The sequence below is a fragment of the Nicrophorus vespilloides genome, unplaced genomic scaffold (genome assembly GCF_001412225.1).
Source record: "Nicrophorus vespilloides isolate i.1.1-1 unplaced genomic scaffold, Nicve_v1.0, whole genome shotgun sequence".
NCBI lineage: Eukaryota > Metazoa > Arthropoda > Insecta > Coleoptera > Silphidae > Nicrophorus > Nicrophorus vespilloides.
Window position 1 is genome coordinate 20,215 of NW_017095735.1, and position 23,228 is coordinate 43,442.

A 23,228-nucleotide genomic window follows, 5' to 3' on the forward strand; every position below is an offset into this window, starting at 1 on the left:
CTATTAGACATGTACCCGGAGGATAAGCACATACTTTATTGGTAAGTCTCACGGTGCTTTATAATATCTTTATAATACCTTACTAAATCAGAAATAGTAAAAGATTGATCTTTTATCCATCAACAAAAATATATAAGTTATTTTTTAATAAACAAAACAAAATTCATTCAAAGAAATGATAATCCAATAACAAAACGAAATAAGTTTACAATATTAATATATTCTTAATGTAATCAGACATGATTTTTTTTTAATATTCAGAACTAGTTGTTTCTGACAATTAAAATGTTCACAAAGTAAACAAATTGAATCTTATGTTTTATCACTCAAACTTGTTCAAATTTTGGTAGAAGAAAACTATCTTTCTGCCTTGACCGTCGTAGGTTTATCTATAATAAGGTAGAAATTCTAATTACTGAAAATACCGGTAAAAATGTATTGGTTATTTCAGTAATATTAATAATTGTAATATGTTTTAAAACTATAATATAAAAAGTATAAATAATATTTCCTTTTGTCTTAAATGGATAGTAAATCAAAGTTGTTTAACTGTTCATATAGATTGAATATTAATAAAAATCATCCTTTATTAGAAAACAAACTCGAAATATAAATTCAGAAAAATTTACTTATATGAAAAATTAAAAATCTTAGTTTTACGGCTTTTAAATTCAATCAACCATTCAATCGACGAGTAAATCACTAAATTATTTAGAAATAAACTAAATGTATCAACTTGAATATTATTATGTGTATATTAATTAATAGGACAGATTCATACGATTCATTTAGACAGATTACATGTAAACCTTAATTATATTTTAGTAAATTAATTGATTGAATGTTTTTTTTTTAAATAAAATACAAGATAAGTAAATATATTAATTAAAGCTTAATGAATATTGCGACAATTTGCATATGTTCATGTAATTAAAGTTGTTGCATTGATACAAGAAGTATAAAAAAAGAATCTCGCTGCGAACAGGATTCGAACCTGTGCGGGCATAGCCCATTTGATTTCGAGTCAAACTCCTTAACCACTCGGACATCGCAGCTCCGTACAGTATAATGCAGACATTCGGCATAGGAGGTGTGCGCCATTCGATCCTTAGCTTTCATTACGAAATAACTTAAGATTATGTGAAATTTATCGATTTGTTATTGCTCCGGAGAAGACGGCAGCACTCGAGGGGCCCGAATTAATACCCAATCAATTTTCCATCGCGCCGATTACACACGGACGCGTGTAAATATTTAATGGTTTGCTTCACGAAAAACGAGTTATTTACAGTTTAAATCGCGAAACGGGCACATTTATAAATATTTTAATTAAGAGCGAATGTGTTTCACGCAGTCGGCCCGAAGTGCGAGAACGCCGTGCAATTTATAAATAAAATTAAACGCACGCACACGTCTTGTAAATATATTTTATTAAATGTTTGCCGGGTTCGTCGATCAGATTGGATGGATGGATACGTATGCTTTGAATTTGAATAAATCCGCAAATGCGGGTGGACTCTCGCTCTTCGTGTGCGAAATATTATTAGATTATGGCCAGATACGACTATTAATAACGTTCTTACTCACGCGGGGTTTAATTTTGTGGAGTACTACGCGTATTTACTATAGAACCGCATCGAAATAGATTGTTTGTTTTATGCTAAATCCTTTGCATAAAGTGTAATCTCGACACCTCTATAACAGCTCCTCTACACGCGCTCGCCTTCAACAGAATTCGACCAATCTTTATGTTTCTTTCTTCAAAAACATCGCAACTTGAATTTAAGATACTGGATATCTTGATCTCAAACTGCAGAAATATTAATGAGCAAAATAAATTAACTTACAAAACTAACTGTAATTAATTTAGTTTGATAGGTTGTTTTGATTTTAGGGTCAAGTCTAGTATTGGAAATATTTTTATGTTCGAAAACACCAATATATTATAACCTTTCAAAAAGTATAACTATAACTAACTTCAATTACTAAACTAAATATTCAGCTTTCATATACATGTTTTGGAATCATACAATCTATTATAGTTTCCGAGAACTAAAATATGAAAACACTGCCTAGTTAATTTTTATTTTTTCAACTTTTCAGCTAATAGATGAAACCACAGCAAGGATAATCGTTTCATTCCCCAAAAATTCAGCTTTAAATTTGAATTTAGTTAGGTTTACCAGGTTATGTTTGGATATATTCAGTTATGATACATTACATTATGCACTATATGCTGTAAATATATGAGTTCAGCTTAATCTCAGAATCATAATATAGAGTATAACAAAGATGTAGTAGAAAATAGAAAATGTAAAACAAAACAAATTAGCATTTTAAGTTCAATATTTTTTATATATGGAGTGACATTCCAAAAGGAACTGATCTTATAACTTTGACGCCATTTTTGAGGACCACAAAGATGACATTTGCCGAATTTTTTCAGCAATTATGTCAATATGTTATGGAAAATTACATCGAAAGAGTGAACATGTGTTACCAAGGCAAAGGAGGTTATTTATCACATGTTTTGTTGATACAAAATATGTATGTCTCCACTTTTTAATAATGCAAAAATTTCAACAAATATCAAATAAAACATGTGTTTTATTAAATTAATACAATATCAGTCCATTTTGGGACACACTTTATTTACATATAGTATTACAATTATTAGCTAAAGCTTCTATATGGAATGATTTTTTGCTAAATAAAAATATTTTTACTGAATTTTACAATCTTAATAGTTATTTTATAAAACGAGAAAAGACGATAACACTATTATCTTTTTTATTTTGTTTTTTTTTATAAATACAGTAGTAATTTTTCTTAATAATATAGATCACAAACATTAGGATTGATATTAGTTTTTAGTCGTCCTTCGACTTTCCTCAAAACTTGGGGAATGCTCTCAATGCGGTTAGAGAAGTTTCCAGTGGCGGCGGCGGCAGCAGCTGCTTTTCCGCCCCAAGAGTTTTGGGAACCCCACGAACAATGATGTACAATTTGCAGACAACACACGGCCTTCACACGACGACATTGTGTCACTTTCGTTCCACGGAAATCGCTCCCATAGACACGAATCAAAACCAATGAAAAGACATCAAATTGATCGATCCCATCATCCTTTTCATTCATTTTCCCATGCAACTACATATAGATTGAGAAATAACAATATTTGTTAACAGATATTTCAAACAAACAAAGTAAAACAAAGATTTGATTAAAGTCATATTTAGAATATGCAGGTAAAACTAAGTAGAATATAAATATAAATAATTGTCTTTTACATTTAGATTATTTTATCGCTAACCCAGACATCAAAAATAATAAAAGATAGTGGACATAAGAAATACTAAAACTAGTAGTTCTTTGAAAATAGTGATTAATGCGCTGGAAAATTCCCAGCAACTAAATGTGAGTCTATCTCTGAAGGATATATCAAAATTTGGGTTGTTTAATTTTCTGTTTGTCCCTAAAATACAAGACCTGTGTGCTTTGACTTTTATTACTTCCTCATCTCGTTCAAGTTGAGGCCGAGATTTTTCCCATCCCACTCGTACGCTGGGAAAATCAGTTATCTTTAGCAGCAGTTCTTATCAGCAAGAACCGCCTCTAATGTTGACCTAAACGGTGAATTTTATTACTGCGAAGCAAGTCGGGCGTGTAAGTGTGGTAGATATTTGGTGTTTGGTCTGAAAACAACAGTAAGCCCCCACTAATCAAGACACAACACTTATCAGTTACATAATCCCCCATGCACTGTTTGTATTCGTTTCGCGGAGAAAAATAAAGGTAAATTCCCACATTCACCGAATAAAGAAAGGACCGAAAACATTTACACAGCCATTTTCTATTTTTTCCGTTCCATCCTATAAACGCACGACGGTAATATCTAGTACAGTTTTCTAAAAACAGTAAATCGCAAATTTACAATACAAACGTTATCAAAATATAATATTGAAGAACAGATGTTGAAATAAATATTGTTTCTTCTACGATGAATTACCAATAAATATTAAAAATATTAAATATTTGTTTCTCGTGTTGCGATTATCAGAAAATTTAAACCAATCAGAGAAGTTAAAAATAGAGAAAGTAAAAGCCAAAAAAAAATATTTACAATTTAAATACGTTCCAGATAGAACCAGCGTTTGTTTGATGTATTCCAGATACGGGATAATGGTAAGTATTTTTTCTATAATGATAATGATGTTTTTTATATAATTATGACCTTGATCACATGTTCATGTTTGTGATTCTTAATCAAATTAAATAAAGCTTTCTTTATAAGGGAATATATTTAACAGGCGTTTAAGTCTACCCATGTGTTCAGTTCGAAAAGTGGTTCTGAAGGTTAAAAGTGCATAAGATTTATATCGACAGTCTAAATCACCTAACGATATATTGATGTGAAGTTGAACAAATATTTAATCATCAAAGAAGATTAAGAAGATTATCAGCAATTGCTGAATAATCAATAAACAGTTGCCTATCAGAAAAATAGGGGAAAAAACAAGCAAGGATCTTTGTTTTTATTTATAGAATATAAGTGATAATAATGGTAAGTAAAACGTGAAAATTTCTTTTTTTTTCCTATATTAGAAATCATAAACATAAACTCTTGAATTTCTTGAAGAAATGCTCATTTATTTATAGATTGAAAGAGCATGTGATATATGTAGTTCGTAGATTTAGAATGTGTGAGGATGAAAGTAATATCGGAGAATTTGATATTTAGTCATCAAAGGCCACAATAAAAATGGGAATGGATCGAATATATGCGATTCTCGATCGCAGTGGTTTCGAATTTAACAGCCTATAACGAAGAGAGAGAGAGAAGAGCAATAAATACGACACTAACTAGGCGTTGTGCAATTTTGCGCATCTGCGTGAAATATCTTTCAAGCTGTGATCCTTTAATGATCTTGCCTTGATCTCTATAAAATAAGATTGAAACGGCTAAAATAAGTTTAGTTGTAGATCGCAGACTTTGTTGGAAATCTACAATATAGTTTTGGTCAAGAATTTCCAAATATTCATTTCATGTAAGGGTACTACATCAAAACCGTTTGTAACATGAGACGTAAAGGTTTGTTAGTTGTACCCATGATACAAATAACTAATTTAGGTAAAGTGTAAAGCGCATCTGTCAAAAATGAGTACTAAGTAAGTCAAAAAACGAATGGCTTAATACTTTGTACGTTTGTATTTTGGCAGATTTTATATGTTTACACCATAAAACGAATCGACAGATAATCTTAGCAATGCAACAAAATTGAACAAAAACTTATGTAATTAATTAAAATTTATTTAAATTGTGTATAGCACAGTTTTTCTGTCTATCTGAGGTCGGACTGGAACTGGCTTAATACAGTAAGTAAGCAATGGAAAGCAGCGTGCGGTCGATTTTCGCTTTTTGGTTTGGATTTCATTTTGCTTGTAATTAATGAAATAACAGGATATGCAAATTCCTCGCGTTGTCCATGCAGCAGGGACGAGGTGAGCCGGAGGGAGACGGAGTTGCTGGAGCGCGCAAGAAACGCCAAGAAATCAATTGTATTCTATTAAGAGGCCTGATAAAAATATAATTGCGATTTGTAATAAGTGCATTTGCATTCGTTCCCGCCGAGATTTAATTGAGATAAGTGCCTTATTTATTGCCGCGGCAGCCGCCGCCGCCGCCCGTGAACAAGAAAGAGACGATCACCATCTCCATCCTGTTCTTTCTCTTCCATTAATGGTTCCTATCGCCGTCTCTTCCTATCTTCCCTTTTCCACACTTTATCTCCCTCGAGCGTATCCACCAGGAGCAGAAGATTTTCTTGAAACTTCTGCTGCCGCCTTTTATTTTCTACCTTTGTATCATTCGGGCGGCAAATATTTGCATACACTTCGCGATTACCCTCTTATCTCGAGCGCACGAGCAATTAATGCATTTGTTTCTTGTTATTGTTGTTGTTATTGCTCGTATTTTATTAAAGCACCCACCTTAAAACTTCATCTTCGACACACATCATCATACAGCTGCAACAAGAAAAACGACACACGCATCATTTTAAACTACACAGTGGATTAACTTCTTGTTACTGTTTGTCTCACGAGCTTTTGCCTTGTACTGTTACTGGTCAAACGCTATTGTTGAAACCGTTGTCTTGACAAACACAACGGAACAACTAGTAAAACAGATAAGGAAATAATCTAGTGTCTTTGTGATTGTAATGGTCAATGTAACCAACTGAAATAATTAGTTTGAAGCATCCTCAGCTTCTTTAGTAAACACTAAAGTAAACATTCATTGACAATAAAATGATTGTTTATAAAATATATCAAAAACATGATTCATTTTTTAAAATTGATAATAAATTTTATAATGTGTTTCTATTCCATGAGATTTGAAAATTGGAATGACGAAATTTGTCCAATAACGATGCGCATCTTGAATAATTTTGTATCGTAATGCAAGCAGATTATCTTCGAGGAACATTACATTTAACTTTTATCGGATTAAGCATTTTGGCTATAGCTTTATCATTCACACGATATCTTACACAAGCAAAAGCTACAATCTTTCCGTCTGATGGAAACTTCCACTGTTAATTTATATTACTTATGTTTTAATCTTAAACATATTTAAAAATCAAAAGTTATAAGATATCCATTTAATTTACTTTTTCTTTAATTAATTAAATTTCCAACCTCATACGAATGAAATTAAGCATTTTAGTTTTTTCATCATTCTAAATGAAATATTCAAAACAATACTCATTCAATATTTAAAGTTTGATTGTCCTGTCATTATACGATGTACTAATGTACATATTGTTATCATATTTAAATATGTTTGTCATCATATTTATTAATTGCCTTTGTTTCAATTATTTTTTAACAGATTTACCTACAAACAATAATTAAATAACTATTTTTTTTAAAGAACAATTTTTATGTTAATGTCACATATCTTATAGAAACAACATTTTATCTTTTCTTTAATCTTCTCATAATCCATCGTGTATACTTGTTTTCTATTTTTATTCTGACGTAGATATTTTTTTCATAATTAATCGACTAAATTAATAAATTTGCATTACATTCCAATATTGTAAATTATAGTAAAATGATACTAATATTATTCATCGATGTAATGTATACTAAAAGAAATTCAATACAAATAATCATTTAACAAACTTATTAAAACAAGTTTTTTTATAATTTTTTTACTTACTCTATGCTATTTGCTTTTATTTCATAAACTCTAATCCGGTGTTCTGAAATCATATTTATCATTAAATTATATAAATCTGTAAAGAAAAAGAAACCACACGAAGTTTTCTTTATTGGCTCTTTTATTTCTATAAATGCTATTATAAAAAATATTACTAAGACTAAATTAATTTTGTCAATTTAAATATTGAAGTATACAAAATGGATCAATTTGTATCATCACAGCCCAACCTTTATTCTGGTTCATCTTCTGTTCATTCTTCTTCACCTTTATTTTTCTTTTTCGTGTTTGTTTTCAGCTGTGTGTCTCCTTACTGTACGTGTGCATGTGTGACTGTGTGAGAGAGTGTAAACTGAGTCGGAATTTATTATTCGGCCGCGCAATCTTAATTCGTTTCTCTCGTGATCCTTTTATATAAATATATCCAATTAAGTTGCTTAATTAATACTGTTAATTTTATTATGCTCAACAGAATAGGCTACACGACTTTTTTAATTGCGCATGAATTTGTTCCTCATTACGTCCGGACAGATAAAATGTCTCAAATTAATTTTCATTTCTTTTATGAAGAAAAAGTTTCTAAACTTTACTTCGATGCTCACGATTATTTACAAAATTGATTAACTACTTATATAGTTCATAGATTATACGATAAACATATTAACTTGTAACTACTGCGGACAAATAAGTTAAACACAAGTATGGGGTCAAAATGACCCGTTTATTAAATATTAAACAAAAATTAGAACAAATTATTAATTTCTACAATAAGCACAGATTTTCTACAATAAACTGATTTTATTGCTCATGCTGGATATCAGAATTACTGATTTTCTTCATTTTGGTACATGAGAAATCAAAGTTATTAAAAATAAATACTAGATAGGTCATTCTGACCTATCCGTAGTACTTACGGATAAAATTATTGAAAAATGTGATCTTTGGATATTTTCAATTTATGCAAGAAATTGTACTTTTCACTAGATTGTAGAAGTCCAATTATAAACAACAATTGTTGTAAATTATGTGAATTAAAAATAAACATTTGTAATTGATTTTAATAAGGCAAAATTGTTGATGGAAATGAATACCCTATAACTAATTATAATTATAACTGCTTTTTTTTACTGCGTTAGGTAAGTGACATATAAATCAAATCGAATGATATTTTGATATAATCTTAAGCTTTAATGATATAATTGTCGGCTCTTATTTTTTTCTTTCTGTACTCTGAGATCGTTTTTCCAACGGAATTCAATTCATTGATTAGAATATAATAAATAAGTGGTTCTCCGAATGGCGATGGTCAAAGTTCACGTGTCTCTCTCTCTCCTCTCTTCGACGGCGATAACCCGAAAACGTCAAACGTGTCCCAAAAGGCGGTACAATCTCTCTCGATGTCAGAGAGAAGAGAGACGAGATCAATTGGAGCTTTCGAACGAAATGGAACCAACGGCATTATCTTGCCTTCATATCGCATTCCATATCATAAAAGGCTCTTATAGCCACAATGGAAAATAAGAAGAAAAAAAAAGTAACGTGGAAAGGCAAGTAAACAATCCTATTAGATGGGAAGAATATGTGAGGTTCTTTGTATTAACAGTGTTGCTCTTATTCAAAATGTTTTTCATATAATATGTCGGCTATATCTTAAGAATAGATATTGAGAAATATCTTTATTGAAACTGGGAAACCTTCAATGTATTGCACACAAAATTTGGTCATTAAAAGTACATAGTTTTTCATATTTCATATTTATTCATAATTTTTCAAAAAATTGTTATTTTTCAGAATATAAATATAAACAAATTAATAAGTTTACATCTTTTAAAAATGTCATATTGCATAATTCAATCAAAGTTAATAAATGTAATTAATGACACTCTAACTGTTTCACTCGGTACTCCATTTACACGGTGTTTTATTTACATTCTTTCGCGTTTGCACCGTAAAAATAGTGAATTTTAATTTCACTGAAATATTTCAATTGAAATAAAAAAAAATGGTTTTTTGGTAAAGATGTTAAAATCCTTTGATTTAATTTTCGTTTTAATTTAATAACTTGTTAAAACTCCATTTTAATCGAACGATTCGTCAAAAAAAAAAGAAACAGTCCTTTTATATACTTTTTAATTGCCCTGCAATTAACGAGCATTAAGAAATTTCCTTAACGAACCTCGAAATGCGAGATGTATTATGTAAGATAAATATAAAGCATGTACATTTAAAGTGCGAATTTAATAAATCTTTTGAGAAAATTAAGCAAAATATATAATGACTTTTTACTTATTAAATTTAGATTGAAAGTATGTAGTTTCAAGAAATGTTGAAAGAAGGTTTGATGAAGAATCTTTTTTTTTTAGAAAATAGAACAAATTAGTTTTTTTCATTATTATTTATAATAATTAGGTGGGTCATTCTGAGCTATTCGTAGTATTTACTGTAAGTATTAGTATGTAGTATTTAGGTTAAATTACTGTAATGTTTGGATATTTTCAATTTACACAGGAAATTGAAATGTTTACTAGATGTAGAAGTCAAATTATAAATAAGAAATATTGCAAACTACGTGAATTAAATATAAACTGCTTTTATATTCTAACTTTTTAATTAGCTTATGCTGAGTTGTAAATTTACAAACATGAATTAAATTATTAATAAACGATGATTATTAATAGGAAGCGACACTTTAGCTGCAGATGAAGATGCCAAAGAAACGAGCATCTATTTTTTTTTTCGATTTTCTCATTTTACTTCGTGGAAGCAAGTCGACCCAAAAGAAGATTTTTGTTGATAGAATCGAAACGAAAATTGTTGGAATGCTTGTGTGTATTATAATGCGACACAGATTTATCTTTCTCCCATTCGTGTTTATAAGTATACGTGTATGTGTGCATATGTGTCTGTGTGTATTCGTTCTTTTTTCTTCTTTCCTGAGGGGGAAAAAAGACTTGGAGATTTGTTCTCGAAGATAATTAATTAGTCCCGGCGATATTTTCGGAACGGGGCCCTAGCGAACACATGTTCTTCGGTTTCGGTGTTAAAGTAATTATTTTTCTCTCTATCTGTCTTTCTCTCTCTCTCTCTTTCTTTTGCCGGTCCTTTCACCGAGAAGATCAGAGATTCTTTCCCCGCAGGAAGATTAAAGCACAAATAATATAAAGATAAATCGGACGAACTGTTGTATGCAGAATCGCCGTGTGTGCATGTATGCGCCTCGTTTATATGTATCTCTCTGTGTTTGTGTGTGTGTGTGTATCTCGTGTCCAAGAGACTCGAAGCTTATAATGGTAATTGTATACCCACGGCTTGTATTTTTTTCTTATTCTTCATCTTGAGAGGATCGCGCGTTTTTCACTCACTTTAAGCCTTTCTTTCAACCATCAATATGCATGCCGCGCCGCCGCGGCAAAAGGGAAAAAATACGGCAAACTGGAAAAAAAAGTAAAGGAAGAAAAAGGCATCTCCCCGATTAAGAAGAACGAGAAGACTCGGAGGAAAGCCTAAAAGGAAGATAAATGCCGACTTCGAGCTTAATTAATGCTATCCGATTATCATTTGCTTATTTCCTTTCCAAAGCCGAATGACTCCTGCACTCGATTTTCAACATTATTTAACATTTTCCAACAGTTTCCTACTTGATTCAATCTTATTAAGATATGTGCATTTGAAAATATCTTTTTCATTTAACGCAATTGAACAAAAAACGTTTCCTTCGTAATTCGCTTCGTAATTATCATTCATACTTTTGAAACATTAAATTTAAACTTTTAATTTTTCTTTAATATAAATAAATTAGATATTATATTTTAAATATATGTGCTTTCGTCCAAAATGAAAATCATTTTACAATTTTTTTTTAAATAATTAATATTATTTCAAAATTGTTGAACATAGAAAGAAAATTCTTTAAAAATTTTATATTTTGACTATTATTAGAAACTTCTAGATATATTTATAAAACCGTTTGAAAATTCGGTGAAAATAGTCAAATAAATGAAATTATTTCAAAATAAGATTTTTTAAAAGAAATACAATTAAAAAATCAAAATAATTTTCTTTTTTAATATAATTATATGAGTACATAGTTGATTATTATTTTTAGGCTGTTGAGAGTTTCTAAGACATTGGTAACAAAAAGTAAGTTGTACAACAGATAAATTGAAGTAATTATTATGTGTATTCGATTTAGTTATTTTATATTTGTTTGCTGTTGTTGCTATCCCTTTTCTTCTTTATTAGACTGTAGTTGGTATAAAGTTAAGTGGGCATTGAAAGCGTGCAATTTGCGCTGAAATATTACTGCCGCGCGGATTAATTAAGAATGCATTTAATTAATTATTAAAATGAAGCGATTACTCAAAAGTGTGTAATTAATGTGCGGGCATCGTTGCACACTTTCAACTATATTCGCTTCCCTTTTATCCGATCTTCCTTTTGCCTTTCATTTGTTCAGGCAATATGTGTGTGTGTGCATGTGTGTGAATTACATATTCGTCCTTTATTTATTTTTATTTGTATCCATGCGCTCCTTCTACCCACAGTTTGTAGTCGCAGTAGTTAGTAGCCATTGCAATTATTTCAGTTTCCATTTCAGACGCACTGAAACGATAATTGCAAGGTGTATCCGCCCGCCCGCCTGCTCCGTCGTAAAACGTTTACTTGGAAGCCCTCTTCTTCATTTTCACATGATTTATTTCCATACCGCGGCACACTGAAACGCGTTGTTCATTCCAATTTTCTGCCGCTTTGATTTCCCAGAATGTAATTGTTTCGGCCCGCAAAAAGATTGAGATTAATTAATTAATAGCACGCAATTAGAGACTCTCATTTTTTTTTTCGTTATTTTACTTCAAAAAAAAAAAAGGTTATTATTCGAACGAAAGGAGGCGTTGTGTAATTGAATGTAATGAACTTTTGTTCTTTGAACAATCTGCTCTCGCATTGTTGTGGATGTTGACGAATGGAGTTCGGAAGTGGCCGAAAAACAATTTTCGAGTGTTCCTTGCATTATATAACAAATGAAAGGAGGATTGTATATGTGTGTGTGTGTGTGTGTATATGTAGGAGAATGTATGTGTTTATACCCACTACACGCTGCAGCGGCAGAGAAAGAGAAATATTCCCATTGTGTGATTTTAATGGGATCCTGGATCTACGTTGCAAGCGCGAAATGAGCTTTTAATTGGCGCAAGCACATAAGAGATTTTATGATTATTATCAACATTTTCTTCGCGGTTTTCATCTCTTTTTCCAGCCATTTCGTTCCGCCACGGGACGCCTGTGGAAAACGCTTGTTGTTGCAAAAACAAACCCGAAATGCAAGAATGGCTGAGTGACACAAATAACTCTCGAGTGCCGGTGATTTATGCCATATGCTGCTGCCGCCGCCGCCGTTGCTGCTACTCCTCGATTTTCGTTCTCATTCTACTTCTTCTTCCTCCTCCTTCTCGTCCTTTCCATTCTGCCCTTAGTGGATTCGAGGCCGTATTGGAAAGTGTCAACCCATAAATCCTGGCGCGCGGACAAAAGGCGGCAAACGAAAACCCCCCAAGAAAAAAAAAGAACGAAAGAAAGAAAGAAGAGGGAACGACCCGAGAAAAGAGGAAAAAGAAGTATACGAAAACGAGAAGACTTATTTCAAAGATTGGCCATACATAAATTCATCAGAGACGAGGCGACAGTGAGATAGACAGAGAGAAAGAAAAAGAGCGAGAACAATATATATATATATACGCAAACGAAAGCTTTCGAAATAAAGTGAAGAAAAGTTCGATATTAATCACTTGCTTATTTTAAACATCTACTTTAAAAATATATTTTAATTAGATACTTATTAAAATATATATTTTTTAGTTAAGAACAAAAAAAAAAAAAAGAATAGTATAGTAACAACAATAATATTATTGTCAATTAAATATATTTTTTAATGTAGAATTGAGCTTTATGAAAATCAATTAGTTTAATTGACAAAAAATAATTCTAATAATTAATAATAATGTAATTTATTGACCAGCTAAAAAATATCATAAATGAAAATTATAATATGTAAAATATAAAAGTTTTAATGATTATTAATATTTTTTATTAATAAATTTTTTTTATGACTGTTTCATTACTAAATAATCATTTGTAAACTATGTTGCTTGGATTTACTGTAAAATATTATGAATAGATGTTGTGATCGTTAAAAATGTAACAAAACATACTTGCTTCTAATCTGACTGGGTGACGCTTTAAAACGAACATAAAAGTCCTTCAAAAGTGTTCCACTTTTCCCCTGAATCTACGTCCATTTTCTTCACCCATCTCTCTTGTTCTCGAACCCTCCGGCAATAAATAATAAAAACGTCCAAAGTTGAGTGAGCAGTTAATTTGTAGCTGATTGTTTTGAAAAGTATCAACCGCGACCCATGACAACAGGTAGTAAATTCTTCTTCTCCACCCGACATCGTCCCAACAATTGCGGGACGTGGGGACGAGCGAAATAAAAGAATAGAGAAATTGGGAGGTACCACCCATCCATCCCCTTCGAGAGAGCAAAACGATGAGAAGAAGAAGAAATTATTTCAGTTTTTATTGTGTTTGACTTCTTCTGGGTCGTTTCCAATGAAATAAAGAAAAGAAAGGAATGGACAAGAAGAAGAAGAACGACTTTAACAATAGCAATGAGGGATGCCCCAGGTAGAGGAGGACTGAGATGGGAACAACAATTTTTGCACTAATCCCATCTTCCCCCAAACGCATAATATCGTAATTTTCGTATAGCTCTGTTAGCCTCGACTCCGTTTATTTCCTCTTTTTTTTCTTCTTCCCTTTTAACCCATACGTTCGAATAAAACTTTAGACTCTCTCTCTCCTTTTCGGCTTCCCGAATTGTTATTTTTATTTAAGCGCCGGGGGTTTAATCGCCCTTATCGTTTTTATAAGGTGGTGTACATCGGTGTTTAAGGGCGGAAAGAGAATTGGGAAGCGGCGAGACGAGGGGAGGAAGTCGAGGAAGTGTCGTCTCGAAAGGGCGACTTGATTGTATTATTGAACATCACCCGGAACTCATGCAGATGTTCGGATCATTTCGCTCGTTCCATTCCAACATCCTTTTACACAACTGAAATTGTTGTTTGAATGAAGGAGAAGGAAACTGAAAGGGGGAAAATACGCTGAAACGAACGCACATGCATAAAAAATACACGATTTGAATACAAATGCTTTATGAATCTCGTATTTTTTTTATTATTCAAATCTCTGCACATTAATGTTATATTTTTTCTGTTTACATCTTCCATTTTCAAGTATACACAATAAAAATGATACAAAGATTCACTGTATAATCGTATTCTTTTTAATAAATAAATATATCAAGATATCGTATCAGTTTTAAGGCTGTCAAATTGATATTTCATCAAGTTAAGTAGTTGGTAATGCCATAAATTATTTATGTTAATAAGTCAAAATCTTTAGGAGCCCTTGCGTGTGAATTTATCTGCGTCGGATAATCCTTTACACTAATGGATTATCCCCGTTGGACGTGTCTATTGACCGCTCAGAGGTATTTGATTTTAAGTCCAATAAATTTCGGTCAAACTGTTCTTCCTTTCAACGCGCTTCCACAAATTTACATAATTTTCGCTGAAATAAGTCCACTTCATCATGCCCGAACATTTCTCCCAAAAAAGAGACCACTCGATAGGTGTAATAAGTCTTCTAGTCAAAAGTCGCAGAATTTTTTTATGATCTTCATGGAATTATACCTAACATTTTACGACACAACCTTCATAAATATTACTACTTTTCTATACATTTTTTGTTACCCTAAAATTAACATTGTATAATAAAATTGATTTCGGTTCAATTTAACAGTTTTAGAAGTCATATTTATAATATTATTACATTTACGATCGGTTATCTGGAAAAAGAAAATTAATTAATGAGACACTAACCGCAACATTCGAAATTAATTAACAGAAGCATTTAATGTGAATTATAATTCTCTAATAAAAAAATATATTGCGCACGTAAATTGTGGTGAAGTGATGTTATCTGCGTAAAAATTGCAATTATATATATAAAAAAAAAAGAACGTTCGCCACGTCATATGCATGGAAAACGAATTAAGTAAAAAATAAAATAATAATATGTATAAATTCAATTAGGAGGCATAAATATTCATACTTTACGTATGGAATAACTATGCTAAGTGTGTATAGTTTGTAGAAACTTGAGCTTCGTTTATAAACAAATGGTCTCTCACCTCGACACTAAAATTACACCAAGTCGGAATATGCAAACCAGGCTAATTACAGATGGCTACAACCGCATTGCATTCTTCAACTAACAAAAAAAAATCTTTTTTTCTTCCTCATTTACACACTTAAATATAACAAACAAATATTATCAATGATAATTAAACTAATTTTGATGATTAATTCATAACTATATTAGAAGACATTATTTACTACTTGATTTACAATAAAAATATCTGAAATAAATACGATAATCAATAATTAATTCAATTATTAATATGAATTAGTTATAGAATTAAGTAATTTTTTTACGACCATATTGCAAATGAGTTGAATCCAATACAATTATTATGATTAGTAGAATTTGAGGGATATTAGGTAATTAACTGAATGGTGTACTTAATTCGCGATTTTTATTAGTTAACTAGATATTTACATAACACCCATAAATGTCAAATATAATTTAATGCAGTGTCAAATCTGTATTGGAGCGTCGTGTTTAATTTGCTCTGAAGTTCCGTAAGAGGATATTTCGCATGTACGCAACTTGTTTGACGGTTGCGGGCTAAATCAATTGTCAATATTATCTTGCGTCGCGAAAGGTTCGGATTTCCGTCGAGGGGTTGAAATTCTGCAGCATTCTCCAACGTTTCGATCGATAATAGTGATCCGACTAACAACGACGACAACGACGACAAATAGAAAAACCGTCCTCATATTTATGTGTGTATTATTTATTTTCTTTTAACAAGAACTGTGGTCTCCCCGTCAACTGATTTAGATCTTTCTGCTCGTCGGAGAATTTATACCGGATCCTGGAAATTGAAGTGTAATTATCTGATGGGCGGTCCCTGGGCATATTTCACTTTGGGGACGAAACGTGTGTAATTTTAAACCCCCCCCGTTTCAACTAATACCCATCTTTAGACTAAACACTAAAAAAGCCAGAAGATACAAATGCGACCTGTAATTTCCTTTTCCTGAGCTCGCTCAATTATCCGAGTGTGCGCTTTCTATTTCTTTCTCTCTCCCTTACATTCGTACGAAGTGTCAAAAACGGCATTGTGATTACTATCATTAACCAAGCGCTTCACATCTTTTTAAAGTCAAAATCTAAACCTAAACGCAAATATAATTGATGTCTCCACCCTGTGACCAACGATGATCTGCTCAATTTTATTGCCGTGCTATGAAATACGTTCTAATGCGTTTAAATTCTGAAGTGTCAAAATTGGGAGGGACCCGAAAGCATATTTCAGCCTAATCTGGAAACGTCAAATAAATTAAATGGACGGTAAGCAGCGTACGTTTTACGCCCAATGTGCAAGGCGGACGAATTTCAATTGGGCGTTACCTTTAATTACGTAATGCTGCTTAATAAATATTTAATGTTGTAATGAGCGTTACGTTATGTTTGCTAATTGCTCACGTGTTCGTTTGTTTTACATCAAATTAAAGCAAGATACAGCTATTAAAATGGACGATTTTCAACTCTTACAACCAAAACCAAAAACAATGTAACGTTAGATTAAATTAGATAAATCACATAAATTTAATAGCAACTATTAAACTATACCAAAGTTTGTAATAATGCATAAAAAATAACAATATAAATATTGAAAAATTGTTCTTTTCTTCGTAAGATTTAAAAACTAAATAATAATAATAATGTTTATTGCATCAGTCGTACAAAAGCAATATATATATAGAAATAAAAAGAACAAAATAAATATATATAATTTCAAAAAAAAGTCAACTGATACAACGGGCTATTGAACATAGGACAAAAACTAAATAATATTTATAAGTTTGGCATTTGCGTTAACCATTTTATGTGCGATTTAAAGTAAGCATTAAATAGAATAATTGTATATCCCGAAGCGTCAAATTAAACGGAACTTTGAAGGTTCCGTCAAATCTCTCCTAAGCATTTCACAATTTTAAACGATCATCCGTTGATTTATACACATCTCATTACATTGCTCGTAAATATAAATTTTATTAGTGCAAAATGAAGGAGCGTAATTTAATTTAACAAAAAAAATGTGGTGTTTTATTAGGTATTTAAATAGTGTTGAATTTTCCTAATGGAAAACAAAATGAAGTACAAACTTTCATAAAATACACGTTTATAAATAAACGATCGATCATCGAATGAAAAAAATAATTTTAATTTTAGTTTAATTAATTATTTTTTTTAATAATAATATAAATAAAAATATTAATAGGAAAAATCGAATAAATATTGAAATAATAAAGAAGAATGAAACTAAAGATTTAGAAACTCTTTTTTTTTGAAATTTCATAAAATTACTTACAGTATTATATAATAAAAAATTAGAAAATACGATAGTTTTTAAAACTTTTCAAAATGGAAAGAATATAAATAAAGATGTATAAAATGAGATTTCCGTCTTACATGTAATAGTCGGATATTAAATAAAATACATTTAAGATATTTATAACTAATGTTAGAGGATACTAATGTGAATCTTAGTAATGTCAAATACAAAACTTGAACTAGCTGTTTTCAAGTTAACAAGAGAAATCCTTAGAAGTCTATGAGTTCCAAGCATGTTAGCAATTAAATTATACTGAAGTAACTAATTGAATTTGCAATCATCAGAATAATAGAAGTAATAAGTTCACTATAAATGTTAATAAGTATGGTACATTAAAATGTAATTTATTTTTTTGTGTGTGTGTTTTATGTGTTTGAGTTGTGACGGTGGTGTAAGTTTTAGGTAATACGAAGTTCAAAGTCAAATAAATTTAGGTGAATGAGTGTGAAGTTTTGGACGTTTGTAGGTCAATGGTGGTGTCAAAGTGTGGGTTTGATTGATGCCCGCATTGTGCTGTCGTACCGGGATAGTCGGAAAGTCGTTGCGGTGTTGCAACAATTTTGGTCGAGGGGATGAATGAGCAGCAGCAGCAACAGCAATATCATGAGAGCATGAGAAGATCATGATGATGATGATGACGGTGATGATTGTTGATGTTGAGAGCAGGGAAATTTTAGGGAGGGTCGTCGTCTGAAAGAGAGGTAGCCGTGGATATGATGTTTGGCACTCAGCCGTCAGTTGCAGAGGTGTATCACTTGTTCACGTCATCCGGGTTGAACACAGTCGTCGTCGTCGTCGGGGGTGTTTGAAAGATTTATCCGGCGCGTCGCTCGGGCCCGGATCATTTTTCATAGCCGGCGCCCAAGGAAGGAAAGCGAAGTTAAGGAAAGGAGAGGCGAGACGAAGCGGAAGAGGCGCGAGGAGCGTCCTGGACGAAGCCGCAGGAGACGCTCCCGTTGATTGGCACTGACAACTTGTCAACGCGTCGGTCCGAGAGAGAAAAGTGCGCGCCGGTTGCGCGTCGAGCGAATTCGTCCTGCCGTCGTCGTGAACGGAGGCGGTGGTGGGGCGGCACGGATCGGCGCGGTAAGGTATCTATGCTATGGTTATATGTGGACTGATGCGGTGGGGTACGGGTTGAAGGGGCGACGAAAAGGGAGTCGCGGCGCCTGCGCCCTCCCAGCCGGCGGCCATTGGGCGGAGGGCGTGCCCCGCCGCTGACAGATCATTCATCCGAGCCCCACTCTGCCCCCGCGGACGGCCGTGATTGACAGTTGGCAGACGACTGCGGAGCGCGCAGGACCTCCGCACGCATACTCTGTGTATTAAGCCACGGTGGTGAGCCCCAGGTGCAGCACGTGGACGGGACGCGTGTGATGTGACAGCGCCCCTTTTACAATCCGCGAGTGGACAGTGATCGCAGGGCCCGGGCCCCGCGAGTGTGTGCAGTGTGCAGTGGTGATCAAATACAGGAGACACGGTGGCCCAAGCTTCAGAATATCCCAGCGCGGCGGCGGCCAGGGCTTTCATGGCTCAGCCACGGGTACGACCCTCTACAAATATCCAGCAATATCAAAATCAAGAAAAATTACATAGTCAGAAAACCAAACACATTCAAAAAAAACCCATCGACAAACAACAAATTTCCCCCCAAAACTTCGAAAAGCGCTCAGGTAGCGACACAGCTCGCAAGAAACACGGACGGACGGACACCCGGCTGAAATAGTACAGTACATATGTGCCTTTTCGCGTTGGAGGGAAAACCTCTTTTTACCACTCGGTTTTGTTGCTCTTCGCTTTTCCTTTTCTTTTTTTTCCCGGCCGTAAAGTCAGGACGAAAATTATTATTTTATCGCGGCGTCGGTTGTTTAGTGTCCCATGAAATTTAACAGCCATTCCAACAAGTTCCATCGTAAAACCCCTACGGTACCCCACACATACACACACATTCACATACGCATCTGCATCATCGCCATCGGGTAATCCAGAAAACTGGAGGGCAATGTTGGAGGGAACAGTGTGGATCCGGTAAAAATGCAAAGAGGAAGAACGACGTGCCGGGAAGCAAAAAGTTTAACGACGTTTGTACAAAGTTTACGACTCCCGGCGATCAACTTCATAATAAACTTAATACACTACTAAATTTTTATGGCTAATACCCATGCACACACAATCCTACGTTACTTATTTCCATTTATTCGTTTTTTACTTCTTCAACCGAGTCGGCTTGGAAATAATTTCACCCCCTTCGATCCGCCTAATTGCTTTTATTGGCACATGAAATACTATTAATTGCGCGTGGCGATATGATGATGATCATCAACATCAACTTCATTGCGATGAAAGCGCGCGCGTCTTGAACTTATTATGCACGCGGCGAAGATCGTTTTCAGAGTCTGGCCCGGATTATTCGGAACGATCATCTGAAAGATCGCAGGTTGTTGCTGCTGCTGCTGCAGGAGCCAGCATTTTCCCTGGTGCAGAGTCTTGTCCATCCCACCGGTGCAGAAGATAGGAGCGAGCGTTCGAGCCGCCGTCGCCACCGAAAGATCAGCTCTCCTCTCTCAGTATGCGGCGCGCGGAGCTGATGCCCCCTTCAGATGGTTATCGCCTTAAGAGCCGAATAAAACGAACACTTTTGTGTGTCTCTCCCCTTCGGTTCCTCTAACAGAAAAGCAAATCTTTACCAGATAAAGAAGGAACAGTGTACCGATTCCAAATAGCCGTGCTCCATTCGCGCCTCATGGGTGTTGTTGTTTGTGTTTGTTGTGAAAAAAAGTCAATCAGCATTTTCATTTTTGAATTAGTGATTTTTCCCAGTTCTACTTAAAAATAATGAGTGTTTACGCAATCAAGGTACCAGTATCTCTAATTTTCAATTTTACATTTTTTCCGACTCGATATTTTATTAGTATTTAAACGACAATTATTTACAAAACCTATAACATACTAGCATATTCGATAATATCTGCTGTAACTTTTCATAAATATAAATGAAATAATAAAGTGAACATACTTTTTCTCTAAAGTATCAATAAATTTAAAGACACATACAAAATATTTCATACTTACAGTATTTAAGAAAAATTATAACAAACTTGAATTTAAAGAGAAGTGGAACAAACATCAGCGTTTTAAAACTGCTTACAATTTAATGAAGTGAAGCAATTAAATATAAATACGAATATTATAAGATTTTTAATTAACCAAAATAATATTTATAAAAATATATAAAATTAAAATTTGTCTCCGAGATTATTGAAATAGATGAAAACTTGAAATAAATGTATTAAGTATATGTATTCATTAATGCATTTGCTTAGATTTGTAATTGAGATTGTGAGAGGTTGTGTAGGAAACCCGGTGAGAAAACGGCGAGATCGCAAAATAAAGCAACACGAATGTTGAAACATTTCCGTCGGGCTTCGCGATGATGCGTTCCGCTTACTTAACCAAAAGCGCATAAAAACACGAAGCAAATTTCCAGATCTTTCCGTCGCCTAAACTCAATTTAAACTCGTTTCTTTGCTCAGCACTGCCATCCCGGAGACAGGTAAAAAAAAATATTCACCGAGACAGTTGCTCATCGCATGAAAATACTCTGCGGTTTTGCTCGATCGCGTGGCATCTGTAAACATTCATTTTCTACTAAACATTAGTAATTCAATACGAATTTTAGTTATAAAACCATAACTTCGCTTATATTTATTAATTTTATAAAACATGTTATTTCATTCGAACAATAAGTAGTCTTGAGCAGACACAAAACGATAATGTGAAAGTAGATGCAAGTTTATGTAAATGCGAAATGCATTAACTAATTTCAGAGATAAGGTTCTCATTATTCTAATTTTTTTTTGTTTAGTTACCTCCTGTCTTTTCTTTGTTTTGTTTTTGTTTTTCAATGCATTCATAATACGTTGGCCAAAATTTATATTAATTTCGAATTTAAATGCGATTCAAATTTATGAAAATTTTATTCATGACTCGCATCAATTAAAAGGGAAATTAAAACAAAGTGAGAGAGCAGAACGAAAAATAACTTTATTCATTGTTTTTTTTCGGGTTAACACTAGAAAAGCATTTTTCAATTTCTTCTTTTTCGAGTAAATCGACTATTTTATTAGTTGTGTGATTGTGTGAAATTATTAAATTTTAAATTAATTATCGAGTTTTAAAACGCTGTTAATTTAAAGAAAGTTGCTTGTGTCTCGTTTTCTATACTTAAACTTAGTTTTAATTTCGACTTTAAACGAGTTTAATCGTTGCGTTCCGCCGGAAACTGTTCGAACTTGAGAGAGACTTTCAATTATTTTCTTCGACGTTGGAACGAAGAGAAGAAGGAAAACAAAAAATACCCGAAGCACAAACTTCTTATAATTCATATAATCAGAAATCCAAAGGAAAAAAAGTTAAGATTCTATTAAAGATAATAATCGGAGTTGTTGTTTTTCTGGACTTTATAGTGCTTTTTAATAAACAATTTAAAGTCAGTTTCTTGAGCGGAATTTATATATAAGTTTTTTTTTTTAAGTTTACTCTTCGTTCTGTTGTTATATAAATCAACAATATATACGCTCTTTATTAAATTGAAATGTTTGTCAAGAAATTATTAAAAAACGGTTTGATAAGCTCAATTTAATATTTTAAACCAAATGTTCTTTCATAATATAAATCATTTTGACGAAAAGCGATAAAAAATAATATAAAATTGTAGTTTTTTTTTGTTGTTTCAATTAGATATATATTTAGGATTAAGTGCTCGTTCACTGATTAAAAACGTATAAAAATAGCCGAATCTATCATGGATGTTTTATGTGCAGGTAATAAAAGTGACAATGAATTTTGATTATTCAATTTATTTAAGGCGTCTTTTGTTGTACGTTATTTTATTATCGCGAATTACGTAAATATTACGGCAAATGAAGTAAATAGTAGAAAAGTGTTGGTGGAAATCGCGCATGGAAATAAGTAGCTGTAACATAAATCAGAATTTTCGTAAATTAATAATGAAAGTGTGTGTATGTGTTTGTTGTTAGCAACGGAGCTTTTATTGGTAACACGAAACGAATTGCATAAGTGAGCATAATAAATGAATGCATAAACAATAAAAAAAAACGGCAATTTTATGCGTTCCATCTTTTATCAATTTCCCCGTTTTAATATCAATTTTATGGGCAATTGAACTTCATTTAAATTTAAATTGACGCGAGGCAAATCATTAAGAGATTATTAACAAATTATTATTAGGATTAATTTATTACACGCATCCACGGACTTCTCGGATTATATATAGATACTGTGATATCTCGTATAATTGAAAAGCGTCGGTGCTATACAATTTTTATTTTGCTGATAAAAACTTAAAAATTTAGAAAAAAAATGTTAAAGTTTCTAGTTTTTTTTTGTTGCAATTTG

General features: G+C 32.7%; 1 protein-coding gene and 1 non-coding gene across 6 annotated transcripts in view; one reads left to right on the forward strand and one right to left on the reverse strand.

Annotated features, from left to right (window-relative positions):
* Window positions 1-973: 973 nt before the first annotated feature.
* On the reverse strand, window positions 974-1,055 carry Trnas-cga. The gene has a single exon. It is a non-coding gene; the product is annotated as a tRNA-Ser (tRNA).
* A 3,091-nt stretch (window positions 1,056-4,146) lies between these two features.
* LOC108561465 (homeobox protein homothorax) overlaps window positions 4,147-23,228 on the forward strand; it is a 72,947-nt gene continuing 53,865 nt past the window's right edge. For 3 of the 5 annotated variants that reach the window (XM_017919411.1, XM_017919436.1, XM_017919445.1), the window contains exon 1: window positions 4,147-4,185. In XM_017919411.1, coding sequence (XP_017774900.1) covers window positions 4,162-4,185 — 24 coding nt within the window. In that variant the 5' untranslated portion in view covers window positions 4,147-4,161. Of the gene's footprint in view, window positions 4,186-19,063; window positions 19,354-20,090; window positions 20,667-23,228 lie in introns of those variants that run through there. The other 2 variants (XM_017919428.1, XM_017919419.1) reach the window with 2 other exon arrangements.